Raw genomic sequence first — 24,125 nt, forward strand, 5'->3', positions numbered from 1 at the left:
TGTTCCTTAAAGTATTTCAAAGAAAAAACTTGACAGATAAAAAACAAAGAGAAGATATTTGCACCATTTAAAACCCAACGAGGTTAACATGTAAAATATTCCCCGCAAAACCCACAACTCCTGTAAATCAGGGCAGAAAAGCAGAGAGGGGGATAAGAAAATCTAAAACAAGAGGCAAAGAACATGCAAATGCCAATTCAGAAAAAGAGAAACCCACGCATCAACCCGTGAACCAAGAGATCCCTGGTTCAATTCCCAGTCAGGGCACATGCCCAGGCTTCAGGCTCAATCCCCAGTAAAGGGCATGCAGGAGGCAGTCGATCAATGACTCTCTCATCATTAATGTTTCTATCTCTCTCTCCCTCTTGCTTCCTCTCTCTGAAATCAATAAAAACATATTTAAAAAACAAAAAAACCACAATGGAGTACTATGCAGCTGTAAAGAAGAAGGATCTCTTACCTTTTGAGACAGCATGGAGGGACCTGGAGAGTATTATGCTGAGTGAAATAAGCCAGTAAGAGAAAGACAAATATCACATGATCACTCTTATATGTGGAATCTAATGAACAAAATATACTGACGAACAAAACAGACCCAGAGACACTGAAGCATGCAACAGACTGACGTATTTCAGAGGCAATTGGGGGCGGTCTGGAAGAGATTACCCAAAGAACTTATAAGCATATACGCATAACCCATAGACACAGACAATTGTATGGTGAAGGCCTGAGGAGGGGGCGGGAGAGGAGTGGAGGGTTAAGGGGGAGGAAAGGGGGACATCTGTAATACTTTCAACAATAAAGATAAATTAAAAATAAAATAGCCATCAGTGTGGCTCACTGGATGAGCATCAAACCATGAACCTGGAGATTCCGGTTCAATTCCCAGTCAGGACACATTCCCCGGGTTAGGGGCTCGACCCCCAGTAGGGGGAGTGTAGCAGGAAGCTGATCAATGACTCTCGCATCATTGATGTTTCTATCTCTCCTTCTCCCTTCCTCTCTCTGAAATCAATATAAATAAATAAATAATAAATAAATAAATAAATAAATAAATAAATAAATAAATAAAAAAGTCCAGTGGTTTGTGCAAAACATCTAGCAAAATGCAAACATCCTAGTCCTTACTCTCCACTAACACTGACATTTCTATACCTAAAATGGGTAATGCTTTTTATCAAAGCAACAGCTATGTTTGCTCATCTCCCTTTTCTAACAACCTCACCAACCTAACATTGGAATAAACAAGCTTGAGAAACAGCTCCTACCATCAGCAGGGTTCATAAGTGAAGCAGGGTAATAATCATGCTCTCCTAAAAGATTAAAAAGATATAAATGAGCATTCAAGAAAAAGAAAAAAAAATTACATGCATGATAAGAACCCATAAACCTACATTCTGGTCTGGGTTCCTGGCCACAAGAAGAACCAGAGAGCTTTTTAGTAGAAGTTATTCCTAAAATTACCGACAATTTCCTTCACTTTAAAGTAAGCTGTCGTTTCCTTGCATCCAAATAATCTCATTTAATAAAGCTGACTAAATCATTGATTGCAATTCTCTCTGAATCGCAATTACAACAGAAACAATTGTAGTACCTTTGTACCTTTGTCAGTGAAATGCATAAGGAAAAAAGTGTGACTGAAATCTCCAAAAAGCAGCACCCAGTACACCATCTAGTGGAAGTCAAAAACGGGCAGAGATCCTACATTTTGAACACAGCAACTATTTTATAAACAGCCTAAATCTCCTTCCAATTTCCTACACTTCAAGAGAGCTGTGACTATCAGAAGACAGGACTCATTTTCCATACAAATTAACAGAGGTTAAAGGTTTCTATATGGAATTTTTTCTTGGGTGCTAGAAATTTTAATTTGACAGGAGAGGAAAAATTAAGTAAAGGCATTAATGCAAAAACAAATCAACAGAATCAGAGCTGGATGACAGGGCTGGGATGCCTCATAAGTTATGTCAAAGCATACACGTTACATGCAGCAGATGCATTTACCATGAAACAAAGGATTATTTCACAATTAGAACAATTTCATTCGGTTATTCCTTAGACATTTCCACGTTCTTGAAGACTAATAAATTTAACATAATGTAATAATTCTCTTTAGTTCCCCAAGCCTTGACATCATTCAAAAGGTTCCTCCCAAATAACCACCTAACCCTGCTCTCCATTAACACCTACACTCCCTTCCTTGACTTATTCTCATTAAGGAAGAAATGATTTTTACATTTTCAACCTTTCTCCCAATTTTATAGTAAAAATTTTCCAAAACAAAGTCATAAGTTGTGACCAAAATACATTAGACTTCATTTTTATTTGCCTTATGAATATTATCTCCATTCAAATTTGTCAACGTAAGAAACATTCAAACCTGTGAAGAATTTTTGTGAGTTTATTTGAGCCAAACTGTCAACAAATGCCGGGAAGCAGAATCTCAACAAATTGAGATAATGCTCCCAAGAATGGCAGTTTTTGCACCTTGTTTTATACATTACAATTAAAAGAGGAGACATAGTGGGTTACATGAAATCTATTAGTGATAGATTAGGGAGGCAGGAGAAAGCCAAGGGGGGAGGGGATTGGATAAAAAGTAAAACGATAGACACACACTACTCTTACTTAGGTGGGTGCAGGGTAGCTAACAGTCAACAATTAACATAACAATGATAATGAGGGGATTTGTGGTCTCCCCAGAGTGGTGCCAGTGCTTAGTGGGTTCAGGAAAGAGGATAATTACTTTGTTTTTGCAAAGGCATGTAAATCAGGTATGTCATCTTAGATGCAAAAAGACAGACAGACATAGTTAAGGTAAGGATTAACCTTTTTTAGGGAAAAATACTGCCTAGGACATGACTACCCACCTTAAACTGCTTTTAGTTAAAAAGAAGTTTTAATTTCAGGCCATCCTTTGTGGGTACTTTAGGTCTCTAAGTTTTGAAAGCCACCACCATGCAGGCCCTTCCCTGAGCTTGTCAGGTGGGCATGTGGCCTCTTTCCGTCCACAAATTAGAAGACACTGAAGTCCACTGATGCAAACATAAATAAGGTTCTCTAATTTGGAACACCTCCCAAAATTTAAAATAGAGATTTTTCACATAGCGACGCTGTTTCGTTTCGCCTCTGTGAAAAAATACCTTTTTGGTGTGATTCAGTCTATCTTAGCAACCTCGAAGGAAAAAAAAAAAGAAAAACAACCTAACAGACAATATTTCTTTATTCGGAAATAACCATCTCCATCTCTGACTCAGGTACTTGTGATCAAATGGGTATGCAGAAGCTTGCTTGCTGGTAGGGACCTTGCTGGGTCCTGGATTAAATCCATTACAGGTACAAAATCGCGTAAGAGACAAATAACCTGGGGCTGAATTCCTTTCATCTCTAGGGCGTTGAGTTTATGTACCTGTAAAATGAGCATGATAAATATTACCTGCCTCCTAGAGGGTAGGAGGACACTCAAATTGACAAGCTTTGAGCTTCTCAATTAAAACACCTAAACGGATCCCGGCCACTGTTGCTCAGTGGCTGAGCCTCCACCCATGAACCAGATCACAGATGGATTCCCAGTCAGAGCACATGCTGGGGTTGCTGCAGGTTTGATTCCCAGTAGGCCCTGTGCAGTCCGCAGCCAATTAATGACTCTAACCATTGTTTCTCTCTCTCCCTCTCCCTTCCCCTCGGTGAAATCAATCAATCAATCAATACCTACATAAATGGAAATACTAGTTTGTACAAGAGAGTGCACCTGGAATAGGGAACACTGCTCCCAGAGTCCTCACTGTGTCATTACTGCTAAAACTTGGTGACCTTCACCATTTCTCTTGTGAACAAATGGTTAATAAAAAAAGGTTATATTAAACATGTCAAAAAAGGTAACAGCGATTCAAAGTGCTTCTTTATCAGTAAATTAAATCATATAGTTAATTGCCTTGGACTTGTCTGCAAAGTGTTACTGCATTAGTGGGAATATCCCTAAAATCCAGAGACTGTCTCTAAAGAGGCCCTTTTTAAAACAAATTTGAAAGCTGTTTAAAAAATTAGAAAAACAAAAAAGAGTAATTCCACTCTCACCCATGAGAGTGATAGAATCAAGGTGCCACTCCCACCATCCTTTCAAACCTGCGCAGGCATTCCTCATCACATTCCTCCCCCTGCTGGCGACAGCCCCGCGCCCCACTTCAGCGCAAAGGTGTCACCCTGCTTCTGTCTACTTGTCACTTGAGAAAAAAGTTCACGTTATTAGCTTTTAATTTAAAAGCTAATAAGTAAGCAACGTTAATGTGTAAATCTCACTGCAAAGCGCCTGTCTCCAAAGAATGTGTAATTAACACTACCCAAGTAGAAACACCTTTCTCAATTAAAAAAAAAACAAAACTAAAAAAAAAAACCACAAACCTTTTTTAAAATTGAGTAGCTTAAGGCTACTATCAGTGGGTGCTTTTCCCTGGGGTGCCTGACTCTGACTTAGCTCCGCAGTTTTCCCTCCACCAGCACGTCCTGCACCCCTCCGAGGTCCCTGCCGCCTCGCCCCGAGTCCAGCGAGGTCCCCAAGGGGTCCCGCCCGCAGCTGCCGAGGCCCCGCTCCCACCCGCCCCATCCTCCGGCCCGCGCCACCTCTGCCCAAGGTGCCCCCGCCCCCGCGGGCTTCGGGGCCGAGGCCCCTCGAGGCGGGCGGGTGGCTCCGGGTGACTCGCCAGCCGCCGCGGGCTGAAGCAGCGGCACCGGGAGCAGATCCCCGCGCCCGCACCGCGCCGGTCTCCAAGCGGCACTGCAGCCCCCGCGCCCCGTTACCTGCTCTGCGCCGCGGTGGCAGCGGGAGGCTCGCTCGCTCTGGCCCGTGCACCCCGGGTTCGGAGGGAGGAGGGAAACAGCAACAGCGGCCGCTGCAGAGAACAAATACAGCCGCGGGCGCTGAACGCAGGACCCCCGCAGGAGGCGGCCCCCACCTCCAGCTCCCGGAGTAACGGACTCAACCACGCCCTCGCCAGGGCGGGGCCGGGGTGGAGGGGGCGGGGCCACGGCCGAGGGGCGGGGCCACGGCCGAGGGGGCGGGGCAGGCGAGGCTTCACCTCCCGCTGGGCGTGAGGCCCGCAGACTCTCTATAAGAGGCACCTGCTGATAGATTGTTTTAGGGTTAGGCGCCTCCGGATTGAAGACAGCCTAGCCAGAGGAGCTGTCTGATAGGTAAGAGAAAACAAAGCGGAGCCCTGATGGGTGACAGCTCTGTAGCTCCATCCCCTACTTTCAATCACCGAAAGCTCCGCCTCCACTCGGTTGATTCCTAGGTGGCTGCAGAACAGGCCGTGGTTAAAGGGACCAGCAGCCTACCTGCACAGAGCCCTGAACACCCAGGTTCCTTTGTCAGATGTGAGCTTCCTTACCCTACAGTGATTCTTTGATTTGCATTTGATCTTGGGGAATAACATCTCATCTTTAACATCACTTGGATTTTGAGAAGCCTTGTGGACATTTTTTAAATGCTGCATAAGATACAGAAGGAAACTGTCATATGCAAAAAAGCCCATCAGTAGATGAGTGGATAAAAAAAGCTGTGGGACATTTACACCATGGAATACTATGCAGCTGTAAAGAAGGAGGATCTCATACCCTTTGGGACAGTATGGATGGACCTGGAGAATATTATGCTAAGTGAAATAGGCCAGGCAGAGAAAGACAAACAGCACATGATCTCACTTATATGTGGGATCTAAAGAACTTAATAAACTGATGAACAGAATAGATTCAATGACATGGAAGCATAGACGAGGCTGACAAATGTCAGAGGGATGCAGGAGGGTGGGTGTGTGGAGGGGGAGAGAGTAACCAAAGAATTTATATGCATATATGCACAACCCAAGGACAGGGACAGTGGTGGGTAGAGGGACTGGGGGGGTGGGGCCGGGGGGGAATAAGTCATTGGGGAGAAAAAGGGACACCTGTAATATTTTAAACAAAAATAAAATTTTAAATAAAAACAAAATAAAAATAAAAACTTAAACAGAAAAAAATGAATGACTTTTGATAGAAGATTTTAAATGCTCTATTTTTACATTTGGCTACTCAGGCTTTACTAGATCTCAAAATAAGCAGGAAAAAAGAGAAAAAGTACATTTTATTATTATTTATGCCTAGCACAATCCAATTCAAATACAATGGATCAGAGCAATTTATTTAATCTAATTAAGTATAACATATAAACAATTTTTTAAAGTTTCTGCCTCTTTTACCATCATATAATTGTGTTCATGCAAATACAATCATCAAAACTGTCCTAAGCATATATCATAGCACCACCTTGTATTTGCAGTACTTGATGTAAATTTGTTAAATATATCTGGCTTTAGCAATGTAAACATTTGCTACAAGTAAACTTTAAAAGATAAAGGTGAATGATACTAGTGAATAATCAAAAGAGAACTCAGCATCACATGAGATAATTCAACAAAACATTATATAATACTGTTTCAATAAAAACCAAAACATAATAAATTTCACAAAATGGAAGCAGACACAAAAAGCAATGTGTAAACTCCCAAAATAGTGTTAAAATACTGAAGAATTTAGCGTAAAATTTATCTCAGAAAAACAAGGAGGAAAAACAAAGCCATGCAGTAAAAAACAAATTTGGTTTAGTACTTAGAACAGTCATTTTTTACAGCAGAAGCTTTCTATAACGCATTCTCGCAAATGGTTTCTTTACCATCTCCATTTAAAAAAAATCATGTTTAATCACATAAGTTGGGTATGTGTGGGAATTTCACATTGTCATTTTGGGGACTGTTACCCAAAAAACTTTTCATCTCTAAAATGACAAAAACCATTAAATTATCTTCATGAAAATTACCATATATAAAGTCAAATAATTTCTAAACAAATCATAAAAATAATCTGCCTTAACAGATTAAGTACAGAAAAAGTGTATACATAAGTGATGAAAATCACAGAAAAATATTCAATGAACAGGCAAAAATGTTTACATTTATCACTACTGTTGATGATTTTGTTTACTTTCTAGCTAAAATTAAGAAACAAGTTTTCAAAAGTCAGTATAGACATTCAGTGCCACTTGGATTTATCTGCAATAGACAAGTGAGTTATGTCTCTTTAGTACAAAACAAACTCTATTTTCACTCTTTAACATAATTAAGTTATAAAGACCTCAAATTTCCAAAACCAATTATAATACTGTGGCAAGCAAAGTAAGTTTGTTCGTATTGCTCTTACATTCCAGCTTAATCTATAAATGAACATTTTAACTATGTTGTCTCAAACCTTACTAATACAAAAAGAGTCTAGGGAAATATCTGTTGATTTCCACAGATTAACTGAAAAAGGAAAAAGAAAACAAAATTGAAATATTATTTCATCTTCTTAAATGTCTTTAACATGTTATGTTTAGCACTTCAAGCAGCACTTGACACAGCAAGTTTCTTCAAATGGTCCATGAACACTTGCAGACTAACATCATCTGTGAGAATAGGTGCTCCAGACTCCTAGGAAAAAAGATACGTGCTATGATTTAAACAGTGTGATACCTTAAAACCCATAAGCAATGTATAAGCAAATGTTTAAAATAAACAAGGAAATCATTTTAAGCAGAATAATACCCATTTTCCTGCTGTATAATAAATGTGACTGGCCTTTGTCTCTGGGGTCATGAGAGAGAGATCTCATGTATCCTTGGAATTGCCCAACAGTATTGTCTTGTTATTCATGAGCCCCTCAGATCACACCTGAGTTTTTGCTGAGAGATGGCTCAGGATGGAGGCCTGTCACCAGAAAGATCAACTACGTGATTGGAGTGTTGGGGCTTTAAAACAGGCGGATCTCCAGGGAGGGGGAGCAGGGGGAGGGGGGAGTTGGAGATTGAGTTCAATCAGCACCAGTGACTCAATCAATCATGCCTATGGAAAGGAGCCACCCAAAAAAAACTTCTGGATATCAAAGCTCAGCGCAGTTTTCTGTCTGATAAACACATCAGTGTGCTGGGAGGATGTCGCACACTGATTCCATGGAAAAAGGGCAGAGCTCTGTATCTGGCACCCTTCCAGACCTCTGTCTCTTCACTTAGCTGGTCCTAATTTGTAACCTTTATGATAAAACTGTAATCATAAATAAGGTGTTTTCCTGTGTTCTATGAGTTGTTCTATCGAATTACTGAACCTGAGGGGAGTCGTGGGAACCCCCCTAAACACACATATGGATTTGTAGCTAGTTGGTTGAAAGTGTGGGAAGCTTGGGATTCCACTTGCAGCTGGGATCTAAAGTGCAGGCAGTCTGGTTATGGACCATGTCCTTTAACTTGTGGGGTCTGAATCAACTCCAAGTGGTCAGCATCATAACTGGTGCTAGAATCGAGCCACATTCTATTCTACTGGTGTTAAAAATAGCTCCATATCCAACTTAATCTTTAAAGTAGTGTTAATTTTCTTGAATGAATCGGTGCTTTTATCACTTCTAAAGAGTAAGTCTCCTTATTGCTGCCTGTTTACTAAACATAATAAAACTCCAATTGTACATATTTCAACAGAAATGCCAGCTGGAAGGAAGCAAACATATCACTTTTAAAATAAACTATGCTTACAAGTGTTCAAGTCATTTTAATTTATTTCTGCAGGTTCTAAGTAATTACCAAGAGTTAGGGAAAATTCCTAACTTCTGTTTTAAAGAAAATGATGTTGACAGAATGGTCCTGGTAACCCAACCCATTAATAATGAAATTTTAGCCTGGCCTGTGTGGCTCAGTGGTTGAGTGTTGACCTATGAACCAAGAGATCAGGGTTCAATTCTTGGTCAGGGCACACGCCTGGGTTGTGGGCTTGATCCCCAGCAGGGGGCATGCAGGAGACAGACAATCAATGACTTTCTCATCATTGATGTTTCTATCTCTCTCTCTCCCTTCTGAAATCAATAAAGATATATTAAAAAATAATAATGAAATTTTATTATAGCAAGAAAAAAGTTATATATAAAGTCTAAAGGGGAAAGTAAGGAATTTTCTGAGGAGATCAGCAAGTTAGTGGCAAATGTGAGATGAGAATTTATAGCTCCTGTGGTTCTGGTCTTGCATAGCCACAGACCCACCATCCCTCTCCTGAACAAAGGAAATTCCATTTTATTACGTGTTTTCATACATTAATATAAGACCTTGAAAACCCTGATAATGAAGGAAAGCAACAGCACTAGGATTAAGATCTTAGAGTTTGGAGCCAGACTGCCTGGGCTCAAATCCTGGCTCTGCCACTTACTGCCTGTGTGACTTTGAGGAAGTTACTTAACCTCTCTGTCTTAGTTTCCTTATGTATAAAATAAGAATAATAACAGGACCTATTTCACATGGCTGTTGTAATGACTGAATTAAATTGTACAGAGAAACAGAACAATACCTGGCCCACAGAGCAGCCATACAACATGTTTTAGCTGTTATTATTACCATTTTGAAAAATCTGCCTGGCCCACATGGCTCAGTAGTTGAGCATTAACGCATGAATCTGGAGGTCACGGTTCAATTCCCAGTCAGGGCACATGCCCGGGTTTCGGGCTAGATCCCCAATAAGAGGAGTGCAGGAGGCAGCCGATCCAATGACTCTGTCATCATTGATATTTCTCTCTCTCTCCCTCTTCCTTTCTTTCTCTGAAATTAATACAAATTTTTTTTTAAAAATAAAAAATCTATTATTTTATAATACTAAAATACTTGTCATAGTTAACAGAGAAGCAAAGATCTCAATAATGTGACAAACTGATAATAACCTGGTGGCTCTTGCTTTTTTCTCTTATTATTATACCTGCTTTTTTTTTTCATTTTATACAAATTTTCCACCTCAATTCACCCAAGCCCAGATCTATTTTTCCTAGTCAAGACAAAATATACATATGGATATAATTTATAGTCTAGAAGATCTTATCTGAAATTATAAATACAAATGCTCAACTCAATCTTATAAAAAAATTGCAGTTGGTTGATCTCACTCTTTTTTTAAAATATATCTTTATTGATTTCAGCCTGGCATTCAAGATACTCCACAATTTGGCTGTATGATGCATTTCCAGTTTTATGTTCTACTATTCGTCCCTACATGTACTCTGTACCTTAGCCCATACTATCTTCTACGTAGAATTCCCTTCCTTAGGTAATTTTCACCTACTGAAATAATATCCATCTAAAAGGAAATGCCCCCTTTCTGATCACACACCCTTCTCCTGCTGCCATCTTGTGACTTCCTCCCGTCTTCTTCTAACCTCCATAATACTTTACATCTTTCTAAAAGCACATCTCCCATTCTGCATTGTATTTTAATTCCTTAGTTATGTATATTATCTCTAATAATAGATTACAAGCTCTTCAAAGGCAGCAATGATTACTGTGTACCCTCAAGTACAAATATAGAGTCCTGCCTATTGGACACTTGATAAATGTTGATATATTATACCAAAAGGTAAAACTTCTACCAAATTAAAATATATTAATAATGATTTCCAGGCCTCTAGCTTCTCCTTCTCAACTATAATCCATGACCTCTCCTGGCTTACTGTGTATGTGGCCTTCTGTGGGTCATGGCCTGGCATTAAGTTTAAATCACCACTTTTATCTTATGTTATACACGTTAATGCTTTTACTCAAGGGTGTGGTGCTAAATTTGGAATATGAAAGGGCTCTATCTATTTGATATCACTTTTTTATTTTCTATGGTGTCACCAAATACTAATTCTATTTTCTACTCTTAGTTTTGCATTACTTTTCCAACAGAAATTGTTCTCAAATACACAGGAAAAATGTAGCTCTCACTAAAATAACAAACTATAAATACACAAAGAAATAACTTCCAAGACCTGCTATTTATACTTACCTGTCCCCAGGCATACATATTATTATGAGTCTGTGAAGGGTTGACTTTTGAAAGCAGAAAACGGGCCTTGAAAGCAAAGAAGAAATAACATTATACATCAAAAACAGACTTAGTCAATATTAAGTGGGACAAATACATTATGCCACTTAAAATAAACTTTACTTAATACTTTGTGGTAAAATTAATTTTATTAAAATATAACTTTTTAAAAAATGAACTAAATTTTGAAATATGTAGGTCACTATGTTACAAATAAATCATACATTCATAACATTAATAACAAATAATAAATTGTTGAGTCTAAAACTCAGCATATAAAAATTATGTGTGCAACAATTATGAAAAGGTTAGTGTGAAATTTATTAAACACTTGGTCTGAAACATCATCAGAGGTTTGAAGTTCCAAAAAATGATAAAAATAAAAACTGTGAAAACCTATATAGTTACTTTAAACAAGGACTCTCAAACTTTTTAAAACTGTAGGCTATTCTATGAGACAAACTACCCAACATTTTACCCATCTATCCACTATGCCTTATCATGAAAAAGACAGAATAAAAGAGGAAAATAGCACTGTACATGGTGAGACGTCATTGGGAGAAACAGTCATAAATTATTATTTCATATTGGAAGAACACAGGCCATCACATTTTTTGAAATTTAGTACCATACAAAATCTTTTTTTCTATTCTATAAGTAAACAGTTTAACACAAGAAAACGGGCTCTAAAGTCAGAATATGTGGATGCAAATCCCGACTCCTCCATTTACTATGTTGCCTGGGCCACCAGTAATTTAAGTCCCAGTTTTATTACCTGTATAACGGAGATAATAAATGGACTATTATGAAGATCAAATGAGATATGGTGTGTAAAGTTCTAACTATCAGCTTTGCAAATTCTCAATACACAGAAGCTATTGTAAGTACAGTAAAATCCTAATAATAATTGCTATCATTTCTGAAGAACAGTTACCGATATTTATTACCTACTTTGTAATACTGTGCTAGGCATAAGAATACAAAAAAAAGAAAAGAAAAAAAGAAAAAGGCACAATCTCTGACTTTAAGGAGCAAGTAAAATGGACTTATAACAATTTATAATTAATTAATTATAACTGGAATAAAAATTACAAAGGAGAAGTAAAAAGAACTTTAAGACTGTAAGTTATGGGTCCTAGCCTAGACTTCTGAAAGCCTCCAAAGGGCCATGTGTATATGTACATGTAAATTATTTAATCCTCACATAATTGTAAAACCACAAAGCCTTTTATAATACCATAATGCCTTCCTTTACATGATATTTTCTAGAAAACTAGAATGATAGAATGAGGAAAAAAGAAAAAATTATGTGACCACAAACTTCATATCCAGTAAATAACAGCTTTAAGGAAAAGCACACTAAATTATTTCCCAAGCTGTTCATGTCTTCTTGGTCAACTGAAGCTGGCACACCATCAAAATACTATCCTGGCTCTGTTATTAGAGCTGGGCTGGAGGCAAAAATGGGAGAACCTGGCAGTTTTAGTCAACTAGTCAATAATCTTATAGCTCTGCTCTCAAAGCTATGGCAAAAAGCAAGCATACCTTCTCCTAGAAACCTTCTTCTGCCATCTCCTTCCTACTTGCCTAGTAGAGTAATCTATACAAATTAAAGTCGGAAGGCAAGTAGGAACAACTCATCGTAAAAGCAGCAACAAACAAACACACAAACAAATTAACAGGGCTTACCTGGCTGCCCCCATGTTCAGTGTCGATGTATCTCGGCATTGGAAATCTGGAGTGAAGAATCTCCTGGGCGTCATCCACTGGGGCTTGCAGAAGGTGGCGGAAATTTTCATATTCTGGCATGTCCTGGTATCCTGACTTGCGCCACTGGGCTATGGTCTAATTTTAAAACAATTGAAGGAATTATTATTTTTAATTTCTTGTGTATCTAAAAATACTAAAGACATTTTTTTCAAAGGAAATAATCTTCAGAAAATAAGAAAATTATAGGTTATTCCACTTATCTCAATTTTTAAGGTTAAGAATACTAATTTCAGTATGCTTGAGTAAATATATACACAAGTAGGATATTTCTTCTTTAAAAATAAAAATAATAAAAACACTTTAAAACACTATGCTTATGAAATTAATGTTACTAAAAGCTATCTACCTAAGCTTGTGATAAATGAAGGAAATTTTTGTTACAGAAGAGTCCCAGAGACTTCTAAATTACTTACTATTATGAATCTTTAACAATGGAGTTACATTCTGACACGATAAATAAACATAAAAACTTTAATAATAATAGCAATACTATTATCAAGATAATATACCTGTAGAAGAGCATCTGAATCAATTCTTTCATTAAGGTAAATGGCTCCAAAACCATATAATTAAATGATACAAAAATTTAAACCTGGCTGGGTTTCTAAGTTAACCAAATCAGTCAACATGCTCTATCTAGTTTTTGTATCTCTGTATTCAACAGAGGAACAATCATCTGCATTTCTGATTTCTTCTTTAAGCACATTAACAAGCTATTTGAAGACACAAACACTATCAAAAAGACAAAAAAGGTGCAACAACCTAGCTTTACCACGTTAGAGGCATTACTTTTAAAAAGTAAAGAGCATTAATAAATAATAATGTTGCTCAGTAAACTGTTAGACAAACAGTGACAGGAGGCAGGCACTGAGAACTGTTTGTGAGGTTATTAAAAACATGGAAAAGTGCTGTGAACTCAGTAAAACATCCACAGGTAACAGAAAATGTGAAAAAGCTGTTTCTTTGTTAACTCATTAAAAAAAACAAGTAAAGGGCATTATAAGTAACTGGTATCAATTAATAAATCTTTTAAAAGTCCCAAATAATATTACTTAAAAAGATATTTTGAGCAATGCCTTAACTATTACAGTGCAAATCAAAAATCATTTACACTTTTTTAAAAACTGAAAAACAAATAGCACAGGTTACTAGAATATCAGACTATAAGCCTGAGTGCAGTGTGACTAAAGAATCTCTGTCTTTCAGAGCATCCAGAGTACAGGGTTTTTTTATACAGAGGAAGCACATAAATATTGGCTGAATGAATAAATGCAGGAATGAACAGAGTTCTGCTAAGTACCTTAATGGCTACTAAAATATTCTGCTCTTTTCAATCATTTACCATTCCAATTAAGTGAAGTTATAAATTTTAATGAACTTAGGCTTTAAATGAGTTTTTGGGATCATGCAGATTATTGTTTAAAACTTTAGGCTAAAGGGAGGGCTGCTCCATCTGTGGGGTAGCCCATTCTCTGTCTCACTACTTCACTAATAAACTCACTTTCACTTGAAACACAAAAAAACCCAAAACTTTAAATACTTCATGTGGAATACATAATGAAAAGGAAAGCCTGCCCACTGACAAAGGCTGGCTCTTCTCTCTTAATGTCTTCAGTTAAAACCCAAAAGTATGATTGATATATATATATATATATCAATGCTCTTACTTTCACAACACTATGTTTTGTGTAAAACCTATTGTCTAATCATGTGTGAACAAACAGATAAAATTACCACAGGTGAATCAACTGCAAATGAAGTAGGAAGAATCACATTTTATACATATTTTATAAAAATGGAAATAAAAGTTTATCATAGTGGAAAACACTAGGCATATAGTGAAAGGAAAAGCCTTTACTGCACCTACGTGCACAGCTTTAAATGCCATGGAGTCTTACCTCGCCATGATAAATCAAAATCTGGAAGAATGTGTCCATGAGAAGAATACGATCTGCGAGAATGCTGCTGCTATCGAGAAGAACCGGCTAACATGAGGAAAATGAGAAAGGGGGAAGCAGGAAAAATAAGTTACTTAAACACACAAAAGGTCCTTCCAGGATCTATTAATTTAAAATTTTAAAATTCACATATTACTTAAAACCTCTTGCTATTATGAATTCTCATGGCATATTCTAACTTTATTTTCTTAGAAATCTCTAAGCTGAGGTTAACAATTGAAAAATAGAATAGAATAGAATCAAGAAGAAATCAAGGATGACTCATAAGCTTGACGGTGGGACCACTGAATAAGATGGGAAAAGCTTGGGAGAGAGCAAGTTTGGAGTATACGGAAAGTAGGGAATATGAAATGAAAGGGAGTGGCCTGATCTAATGACATAAATTTGGGTATCACATGAATGAAGATGGTAATTAAACCTATGAGATTCGACTGCATCACGTAGAGAGAGGGAAGACAGAGAAGAAGCCAGAGTCCTGGAGCATGACACTCGGAGGTCTGAAAGGGAGAAGCCAGCAGCAAAAGGAGCCTGAGCAGGAACAGGCCATAAGTAGGGAGAAACCGGCAGGTATTATAGGTGTCACAGAAGCCTAGGGCAAAAGGTCTGCAAGGAGTCCTCACTAGGAAAATACTGTTGAGAGTTCTGGCAAGACGTAGGACATTGTTTTTTGTTTTTTAAATATCTTTATTGATTTCAGAGAGAGGAAGGGAGAGGGAGAGAGATAGAAACATCAATGACGAGAGAGTCGTCATTGATCGGCTGCCTCCCGCATACCTCTGACGGGATCGAGCCCACAACCCGGGCATGTGCCCTGACCGGGAATCGAACCCCGATCGCCTGGATCCTGGGTCGACACTCAACTGCTGAGCCATGCCTGGGCTAGGATGTTATTAAGAGTTGTTTCAGTATGATGTTAGGGACAAAAGTCTGACTAACACAGGTTGAGAAGAGAATATGAGGTAAGAAAATACAAACAAGTAGATTCTGAGTTTGGCTGTGACCTAAACCAGGGAAATGGGGTGGCAATTAGAAAAAATGTCAAGTGAAGGGTTTTTTGTTTGATTCTTTTAACATGAGTGCTTCTAAGGTTTCCATGTTAATAAGAATAATCCAGATAGAGAGAAATAATGATAATGCAGGAAAGAAAGAGGATAACTCCAAAGGCAAAGCCTAAGAAAATGAAGCTAATGGGACTCATAGACTAAATGGAAAGGCTGGAACTTGAGAGGAGCAGGCACTGAAAACGATCGGATTCCAGTTTTCTTCTAAACACTATTCTACTTTTTCCAGGTGTCTACAATTTAGATATCGTACTCTGAAAATATTTTAAAGTTATTTCTATAACTTTCCTGATTCAAAGAACTACAAGACCAAATATATAGCTAGATCAACATATTAAAAATATATATTTTCCTAAAAAAGTAGAAACTGAGATAAATACTAAAACAACTGTAGTAACAAAATAAAACATTTTATCCACTTTTTCTTTTTACAAAACAGTAAGTAAAGGCCTTGTGAGGGATCGTTATCAATAGGTATTATAAATATTCTCCTTATACTGACCTTTCTCAAAGTATTATTTTCAAATATGGTCATAATATACTTTTAAATGATAAAACAGACGATTCTAACTACAGAATAAAAACTATTTACTTGATAATAAGTTAAAATAAGTGGGACAATTTGTTAAGGACACTAAATGGACGACTTTATCTTTTTTCTAAGTGCACATCTATATAATCGCCCGGAGCTTACATCCAAGAGGAAAATGAGATATTAAAACAAGAGGCTTCGTTCAGACACTAAACTCTGGAATAAGCTACAAATTCTAGAATCATCATCACCTCTTGACATTGTTAAAGACATAAAAATCATAAGCCCTAGAGGATTTGATCAACAAAATGACTGGACAAAACGATCTTAAAAGCCTCTTCCATCTCACTGTTTCATTATTTTTTAAACGATTTCCTAAAATGGCCTACCATGGAGTCTAGCACATAGTTAAGCACATATAAATATTTTAAATAAATACATGAATAACTTAAGATAATTATTCTTGAATTAAATTCTCATATTTAGTAACTGCATTCCAAGAAAAAGTCAGTTGTTTTCACTTTTTAATGGCACACATCACCGTAACAAAACCAGTTTTTTATGTCCCTCTTACCTCTGGTGGTCCACTAAAAGAATATGCATACAGAATAGGTTGAATCATGATCAGAGACTGGGTCAGATCTTGACGCATGAAATGGTGACGATAATATGAACTCTCATCAGGGCTATTGTTAAAAACTTGCAAGAAAGGAGACCTTCTTAAGTGAAACATAAACTACAAGATAAAACGTATGAGATAGCCTTTTAATGATTTTAATATTGCAAATAGGAGTTTACTATTATAAAAAGCATTTGATTACAACTACTAAAACCACAATAAAATAAGTTATAACAACATTCTAAACTGTATTCCTCAGAAATAATCTTATTCATGGTATTTATCAGTTACTTAAAAATATAATTCAACAATTATAAAATTAAAGAGGTGACTCAAAAGAAAAAGAAAAATAGAGACAAAACCCCCTAGCTTAGATTTAAGTTTTTCAGAGGCTGATGCCAGGTGGTACATTATCAGCATTCTTTGTTTTGGTTCCTCAGCTCTCTAACCACATCTTTGGGCTTTTTTATTATTATTCATTAACACCACCAAAATACTCTAGGAGAACATAAAAATAGATTAACAGACTTTCTGCTTTTTGTATAGTTCCCACAAACTGCACTGGAAAGAGTCTGCACTGATATTTTAAAAGGACTTACCTACACCCACTTGTTTCTTAATATTTAAGGCCTTCCTATCTCTAAGCAGCAATCCCTACACTGTTTCATTCATCCTTTCTACTTTCACTGTCTCCCCTTCCACTCACTCCTCATATGAGATATCAGGAAAGGGGAGAGTGAAACCTGAGTGAAGGACAGTTCCACTGTCCTCTGACACAGTCAAAGGGTCTTTGATACAATCAATAGGATCGGCTTCAAAGTACCGCCGCCCATTTGCCTTTCAGTTACTTCTCTCACCTTCCCTCAGCCCTTGGGTCTCAAGTATCTACACATTCCTCCCCAACACATACCACTCACTGAAATTCTCATTCCTTTTCCTAATGCACTGAGAGGTTCTCTCATCCCTTACCACTTCAGCCATTCTTGTTTATTCATATGAATGTGTAACTGGTAAATTTGGAGTTAAATATTTTGAAGATCAAGATCTCCGTTAAATTTAGTCTATTTCACCCTTTAGAAGATCATCAGGCTTTGAAAACCCAAAGTAAAAATGTCTTTCTGGGTCTTCTGGTCTGTATTTCCCATAGAGGGGAAAAGATGGGATGCCCAGATTTCTCAGAATTTAAAAGCCTAAAGAGGAGGTTTAGAGTAGGGAAAGAAGAGAAAGCAAAGAAAGTGTGGAGAATTTAGTCAAATACTTAAGCTAATACCCTCATTCCCTTTTCTATTAGTTTCTGCTATAAAAATGAGGGTCGAGAATACCCAAAGCAGCAAGGTTTTCTGCCTGCCTTAAGATAAGTGGACTCTGCCTTTTCCCAGTTCTTTAAAACTTCACCAGAGGTTTAGAGAAGTCTCCCTCTATAAACATGGAGTTTCTAGGTTACAGATCAATAACACATCTTCCAAAAAATGTAAGAGGAGCTCTGAAAAGAAAGTTGAAGCTTTAAACAAAGTTTTCATGAGCAAAAATTTTAATTTCCACTTATCAATATTAATCATCCTTCCAGGATGAACTAAAATGCCATCTCTTCTATAAATATGTATCTAACCATCCATTTGGAAGGATTCCTTTCAGTTTCCTCTACATTCTATATATCTCTCATACCATTTCTCATTTTCAGTTCTGTGATCTCACCCTTCAGATTGAAAGCTCCTTAAAAATAGAATCGACATCATCTTTATTCTCCTAAACTTCCTTGCACATAGTATTTAGTTGAATAAATGTTATCTGTTACTCATTATATAAACAATCTACACTTTTAAAAATATCTATCAAAACAACAGATAGAGGGATAGATTCCACTGCCCAAATGAAAAATCTTCTGTAAGATAAATCACATTAGCTTCCTTTCTATTTATCTGGTATGTGCCCATAAAACTGTTCTTAGGTGCTGAAACCATGCTGTACGACCAGTTGATTGGTAAAATTACTTCAGGTGAAGTTCTTTTGGTACCACTGTAATTAGATCCTTTACATCAGAGGGAAAGCTAATCTGGCCTACCCCTAATTCTATTCCATAGTAGGGTTGTAGTGTAGATTTTTATTCACCAAAATAAAATGACTATTTGCAAGGCCAACATAAAAATACCATATACTTTTTTCACTGACTACTCACAGCACAATATGCATTTTTTAGCTATCCTGAAAGTTACCTAACCAAAAGAATAACCCAATACAATAGGTTCTGTAAGTTGAGTAATATGTCAATATGGAAAGTGAGACCCAGTGCTTTATTAACACAAAGAAAAGAACACAGATCTTTTATCTACTCACCTGTGGATAAAGGGAGAAAGTTTCTGAAAATCTGAAGGAACTTGGGTCATCTTTGTGATACTCTCCAAATTTCTGACACTAAATAAAAGTAGACTGTTAGAAATATACTTCCTGGCATAGAATTAAAACTGTGACCTATACATATTCTATTTTTTAAAGTTATTATTCTTTAGGGGTAGAAAATTGATATAGGATAAAACTGGAATGTTACTTATAGACTTACTAAAAGACTGATTACAACCAAAGGAATACATTTGAATTTCAGAAGAAAGTATTATATCATTTATGAATTTGTTATGCCTTGTAGAGCACATAAGAAGGGGTACTTGATCTGATCACATTTTTTGCTTCCAGGAAAAATCATTTCAGAACCACAGTTATCCAAAGGATAGAAATGCTACAGTTGTAGCCCGGCTGGGCGTGGCTCAGTGGTTGAGCATCGACCTAGGATCCAGGAGATGGCGGTTTGATTCCCAGTCAGGGCACATGCCCGGGTTGCGGGATTGATCCCCAGTCGGGGGTGTGCAGGAGGCAGTGGATCAATGACTCTCTCATCATTGATGTTTCTAGCTCTCTCCCTCTCCCTCTCCCATCCTCTCTCTGAAATCAATAAAAATAATAAATAGTCAATTGAGAAAAGATTTTTAAAAAAAGAAAAGAAAAGAAATGCTACAGTTATAGAGTTAATCCTTAGAAAACAGATCTTAGTATCTGGGAATAAGAGTTTGGGGGTCTTCAGTGTTTCCTAATTATGCTTCATTGGTGAAACTTACAGATTAAGATAATAATCTTCGCTATCTAATATGACAGCCACTAGCTACATGTGGCAATTTAAAGTAATTAAAATTAAATAAAAATCCAGTTCCTCAGTTGCACTAGCCATTGTATTTGAAGTGCTCAATAGCCACATGTGGGTAGTAGTGCCATAATGGACAGTGCAAACTATAGGTATTTCCACCACTGCAGAAAGTTTTCCTGGATAGTGCTGACCTAGAATATCTATTATGCTTGAAGAGATTTAGAATATCAAATACATTGAAAAGATGTGAAAAAGCCAATATGTCAAGCATTATTCAGAACTATCAATCACATTATATTAAATATACACATTTTCTATGTGCCTAGGATTCTGTTAAAATAAAGCATTAGGCAAATCTGGTATTATGGATAGTGAGGGTAATGAAAAGATTGCCGACTTTTATGCATGTGTAACTGGGGATGTCCGAAAGGATAATTTCCAAAGTGGGATGTATCTGATACTTAAGTCCAAAATTTTTGCTTTTAAAATGTTTTTATTGATTTTTTTTTTTTTTAGAGAAGAGAGATAGATAGAAACATTGATGACAGAGAAACGTCATCAATAGGCTGTCTCCTACACGCCCCCTACCGGGGACTGGGCCCCAACCTGGGCATGTGCCCTGACCAGGAATCAAATCAATAACCTTTTAGTGCACAGAACAACACCCAACCAACTGAGCCACACCTGCCAGGGCCAATATGGCAATTTTTGAAACTGAGGTGTGAGACTCTAGATAATAGAGAAAGACTCTAGACATAATACTACAGAGAAATCTGAAGAATTATAATCTTTCTGAGTCATTTCACTAACTCATGCAAGAAGGGACACAAAAAATTTCCATCTTCACCATGAAATCTGCTTATCAATGGTTTTTACATAAGCTGATAACCCAAGTTTGTACTATTCAATTTTTTGTCATATGTGATCACCTACAAAGGCTAATAGCTCCAGCAAAAGAGAAAAAGGACTTTACTATGAATCACAGCCATTTGACAAATAAAGGTGCTGATTCCTTCAAATAGCTTTTAGAACCTCAAATTAATAAAGTGTTTGCTAAAGTCACATTCAGTCAAAAGTCTCAGGAAGCAAGGTATTTCAGGGCACAACTTATTACCCAGAAAAGGAAAAGTCACAGGGTTGATGAGAACCTAATAATGCCAATATGTAAAATTACCCATAAATAAAATGCTGGGACAAAATGCAATCTGAGAAACTGAAAAGTTCCATCTTAAACCCATATAATAGGTAAATGCACTGATAGCACATTACCTGATGCTAAGAGGTTTGTGTAATTAGCTGAAAAATAACAGCTTCTCTATTCAGGTTGATGAATCAACAGATTTCACCAATTTCATGTCAAATTGCTAAATAATAGTGAAATTCAAGAAAACTTTTCCGCTGCCCTAAACAAGCAAAGGTCAAAATATATTTAATGTTTTATCTTCCTATCTGGGAACAAAAAGTTTCTTGGAGGAATTGTGTTGGCGTTTGTACTGATGGTGTACGATCGATGGCTAACTCTATGAGAGGCTTCATGTCTCTTGTTAAAAAAGGACATGCTGATGTCATAGCACTGCGTTCTTCACAGAAAGGTGCTAGTGTAAAAACACTCTTAGAGAGAAAATTAAAAAAAAGTTCTGAATGATGTGACAAAAATGGCTAACTTTATTAAACTAAGATTAGTTCACTCAAGAATGTTTTAAAAACTACATGAAAAGCTAGACAAAGAGCACAAAAGCCTCCTTACAAATAGAAATAAGATAGCTTAGCAGAGAGTTCTCACCAGGGTGTTTGAGAAGGAAATAATAGGCCAGAGTCTATTGAGTAACAGTGGAGCATTAGGAAAATAACTTAAACTCTAGGTCATAATGTAAGTAATAAGTTCCTTACATGTTAAAAACCCATCATTATCAACTTAACACACACTTCGGTAATCTAGATCCAGCTAATCAAGACATCTATATTTATTATATTTATTACTATATTTATTTAGTTATATTATGTATAATTCTTATATCCCAATTAATTTCTCTTAAAAATCCCTGGTAAAATGAAAATAAAAAACTAAAACCATAGCAATAAAGAAAAATATGCAAAAAAAAGCAGTAAAAACAGTTATAGTAATTTAGTATTATGTTTGAAACTAATGTTATACGAGCCAAAAGAAAAATAAGATGTTACATAATTGTCACTTTCATTTTAAGGAAAAAAGGCATTTTAGTTTATTAGAAGAGGTAAGTGAAATCAACTATTCATTATTATGCCTTTTACACAGCAACTTGAATAGTAGTCCCTCATACAGTTTCCAGTTACACTGCTAAGAACTTCGAAAAAGATTATCAGCAACAAACATTTACTATAAATAAAGGCACAGATTTAGAAAAGCATGATGTTCACTTCTTACCAGTCGAATGAGCTGTCTGTCTAGCCATCTAAGCACATCTGGCCCTTCCTCGGTTTCTGCTCTATATATTGCCAGCCTGGCCATAAGAATGGCAGCAGCCTCCTGGTCAAAAGATGCAGCAATGTTTTGGATTTGAGTTTGAGCATCTGCCCAACTAAAGACAAGAAGAAAGCACAGAAATACTGCTAAATTAGTATATTCATGATATCAAAGTTGGGCTGTCACACATATTTAAATTAAAAAGGTACAGAAAATTACTCCAATATTTTAAAATTCCAGTATTATCTAGATGTGCCCTGACCAGAAACCAAACCTGCCACCTTTTGGTATATGGGAAGATGCTCCAACCAAGCTACATGAGCCAGGGCTATGAGTTTTGTTTGTTTCATCCCTTCATCTTTTCACCCTGCTCTCCAACCCTACTCCCCCTCCGACAGCTCTTAGTCTGTTCTCTGTATCTATGAGTCTGTTTCTATTTTCTTTGTTAGTTTATTTTGTTCATTAAATTCCACATATAAGAGAAATTACATGATACTTGTCTTTCTCTGACTGGCTTATTTCACTTAGTATAATACTATCCAGGTGCATCCAAGCTGTCGCAATAGGTAAGATTTCCTTCTTTTTTACGGCCAACTAGTATTCCATCACGTAGATATACCACTGCTTTTTTACCCACTCATCTACTGATGGGTACTTGGGCTGCTTCCAAATCTTGGCTATTGCAAATAACAAGGCAGTAAACATAGGGTGCATATATTCCTTCGAATCAGTGTTTCAGGTTTCTTCAGATATATTCCCAGAAGTGGAATTGTTGGGTCATAAGGCAGTTTCATTTTTAGCTTTTTGAGATAACTCCATATTGCTTTCCACTGTGGCTGCACCAATCTGCATTCCCACCAACAGTGTACATGGGGTTCCTTTTCTCACATCCTCAACACTTGTTTGTTGACTGACTGATGACAGCCATTCTGACAGGTGTAAGTTGATATCTCATTGTAGTTTAGTTTGAATTTCTCTGATGATTAGTGACATTGAGCATTTTTTCATTTGTCTATGGGCCTATATATCCTCTTTGGAGAAGTGTCCATTGAGGTCCTTTTGCCCATTTTTTAATTGGAGTTTTGTTTTTTGGCATAGAGTGGTGTAAGTTCTTTATACATTTTGGATATGAACCCCTTATCAGATGTATCATTGGTGAATATGTTCTCCCATTCAGTCAGTTGTCTTTTCATATTGTTGATGGTTTCCTTCGCTGTGAAAAACTTTTTAGTTTGATGTAGTCCAATTTGTTTACTTTTTTCTTTTGTTTCCCTTGCCAGTTGAGATATATTAGAAAAAATATTGCTATGAGAAATTTCCAAGATGTTTTCTTCTAGGATTTGGAAGGTTTTGAGTCTAACATTTTAAAGTTTTTAATCCATTTTGAGTTTATTCTTGCGTATGGTGTGAGAAGGTGGTCTAGTTTCATTTTTTTTGCATGTATATGTCCAATTTCCCAAACACCGTTTACTGAAGAGACTATCTTTACTCCACTGTATGCTCTTTTCTCCTCTGTCAAATATTAATCGATCATAAAGGCATGGGTTTATTTCTCAACTCTCTATCCTGTTCCATTGACCTATATGATGTCTGTTCAATGCAAGCACCATGGTTTTGATAACTATGACCTTTTAGTATAGTTTGATATCAAGTAGCATGATTCCTCCAACTTTGTTCTTTTTTTCTCAAGATTGCTGTGGCTATTCTGAGTCAA

General features: G+C 36.9%; 1 protein-coding gene across 1 annotated transcript in view; it reads right to left on the bottom strand.

The window, feature by feature from the left end:
• Positions 1-6,102: 6,102 nt before the first annotated feature.
• SEC23A (SEC23 homolog A, COPII coat complex component) overlaps positions 6,103-24,125 on the bottom strand; it is a 53,523-nt gene continuing 35,500 nt past the window's right edge. The window contains exons 14-20 of the mRNA XM_081132799.1: positions 22,373-22,526; positions 19,170-19,247; positions 16,791-16,952; positions 14,564-14,650; positions 12,585-12,740; positions 10,857-10,922; positions 6,103-7,499 (exon numbers count right to left, since the gene is read on the bottom strand). Coding sequence (XP_080988925.1) covers positions 7,410-7,499; positions 10,857-10,922; positions 12,585-12,740; positions 14,564-14,650; positions 16,791-16,952; positions 19,170-19,247; positions 22,373-22,526 — 793 coding nt within the window. The 3' untranslated portion in view covers positions 6,103-7,409. The remainder of the gene's footprint in view (positions 7,500-10,856; positions 10,923-12,584; positions 12,741-14,563; positions 14,651-16,790; positions 16,953-19,169; positions 19,248-22,372; positions 22,527-24,125) is intronic.

This window comes from Miniopterus schreibersii (genome assembly GCF_964146895.1).
Source record: "Miniopterus schreibersii genome assembly, chromosome: 1".
Taxonomy (NCBI): Eukaryota; Metazoa; Chordata; class Mammalia; order Chiroptera; family Miniopteridae; genus Miniopterus; species Miniopterus schreibersii.